The 1844-nt window shown below is 35.0% G+C and overlaps 1 protein-coding gene and 1 long non-coding RNA gene across 2 annotated transcripts in view; both read right to left on the bottom strand.

Moving 5' to 3' along the window:
• LOC106110635 lies at positions 1–1462 on the bottom strand. Its single transcript, XR_001226115.1, has 3 exons — positions 1282–1462; positions 761–796; positions 1–26 (listed from the first exon to the last, which is right to left on the bottom strand). It is a non-coding gene; the product is annotated as an uncharacterized LOC106110635 (long non-coding RNA).
• A 31-nt stretch (positions 1463–1493) lies between these two features.
• The window catches only part of LOC106110624 (dedicator of cytokinesis protein 1-like), a 13756-nt gene continuing 13405 nt past the window's right edge, over positions 1494–1844 (bottom strand). The window contains exon 4 of the mRNA XM_013292508.1: positions 1494–1534. Within this exon, the coding sequence (XP_013147962.1) occupies positions 1494–1534 (41 nt within the window). The remainder of the gene's footprint in view (positions 1535–1844) is intronic.

The raw sequence follows: 1844 nt of genomic DNA, 5'->3' as shown, positions 1-1844 counted from the left end.
CCCCGCCCGCCACGGAGCTGCGTCTGCTACCCCACACAGATCATCATCACCAACTGACTATACCGATGGGTGAAATTTTATTTGTTTTAAGCGCCATTAGGTTCAATGTTCAGGAGAGCAATTTAAAGTTTTCATTTTCAGAAAAAAAACATAAAAGAAAATCCTGAAAATAACTGCAGTTCACCCGTCGATTCAGGAGGACACCCACTGAGGAGCACTGAGCCTACCTCAAATTAGGGGTGACTAGGCCATACAAACATTAACTCTTAAATGCCTCATTCCGAACTTTTTGAAAAATTCATATTTAATGTAAGAACGGTATATATAGGAAAAATAATAATGATCCAAATTTATATTTTTTGTTGAATGTTGTATTTACATGCATTTAAAGGTTAATAGCTTTTACTCAATCTGAGACTAACAAACATCCATCTAAACTTTCGCATTTATAACATAAGTAAGGATATTACAAATATTGCCCCGGCTATGAGCTGGGAGTACTTAGGGTTTATTAATGATGGTGAAATGATAGAAAAAATCTTTTCTAAAACTAAGTCACTAAGAGAGACCAATATACAATTTGCTGCAGACCAAGTTGCCTAATTTTGTCTGTTTTTTTTAAATGTGAAGTGAATATTACAATGACATAAATTTATACAAACGAAGCGAACAAAAGCAGACAAGGAAACCCAACCTGGCTTGTAACACGGAGCTTACATTTCGCGTATTAAGTAATAACTTAGTCAAAAATATAACTTACGATAGCTTACTTCTGGTGTACGGCGATAGACTAGCCCTGTGGGGAATTAAACCCAAATTATAAAATAAACAATTCACTATTGTTGCAATTCTTTACCGTTTTTTTAATAATCGAAATCTATACTAATATTATAAAGAGAAAAGATTTGTATTTTTGTATTTAAATAACTCAAAATCTAATTGTCCGATTAAAAAAAAATTGCACCATTAAATAGCTACGTTAACAGTGAATAATTTGTTTTTTATTGTTTTTTTTTTAATTTCTCTCAGGCGAAGTTGCGAGCATCAGGTAGTTATTAAGAAATGTAAACTCGTCTGTCTCAAGCCAGTTTTGGTTTGGACCTACGAGTGGTTCGTTCTCCTTTAGATTACATTTTTGATTAAAATCAAAGCCAGAATACATTGAGGTTATTAAAATGAAAAAAATGGTGATCAAAACAAAATAACTGATTTTTAAAGTGGATGGAATGAACTTCTGATTTAGAGAAAACATGAATGTAAAAAAGTGGTATTTTATCTGACCTGTGGTCGAGGTTCTGCGCCTCCATGGAGCCGATGCGCACCACGTGACACACCAGGAACACCTTCTCCTTCTTGATGTCGCTGCCCAGGTCCTGACAACGTTACAGTTACAACTGACAGACAATATTAGATCACACTAAAAGGGAAGGAAGGAAAAAATAATGTCTTAGATTGGATATTGGAAAAGTCAGCTGAGTGGAAAAAGTTACAAATCAGAGAGTAGTAGATAGGGTAAAGAAACCAACACCCATTACTAAAAACAATACAAAACGATAGATATTTCACACGACATGACGGACACATAACCTTGATAGAAAAATAGAAGGGAAAAGACAGGGAAAAACAAGACAAACACATATGTAACAGGTAAAAGATAAAGTAAGAGTCATATCGTATCAGGTTAAAAGGATATCACAATAGAGCAGGGGTGGAGAATCACTGGAACATAACATAATATGGATGTATTGCGTGAAAGGTGACATGATCAAAAAGGGAGTGATGACTGAGATGACGTATGATAGAGTTATTTGGTGGACAAATACCTGTTGTGCCGACACTACGGG

Source organism: Papilio polytes, unplaced genomic scaffold, assembly GCF_000836215.1.
Source record: "Papilio polytes unplaced genomic scaffold, Ppol_1.0 DF824213.1, whole genome shotgun sequence".
NCBI lineage: Eukaryota > Metazoa > Arthropoda > Insecta > Lepidoptera > Papilionidae > Papilio > Papilio polytes.
This window is presented reverse-complemented; position numbering and strand designations above follow the sequence as displayed.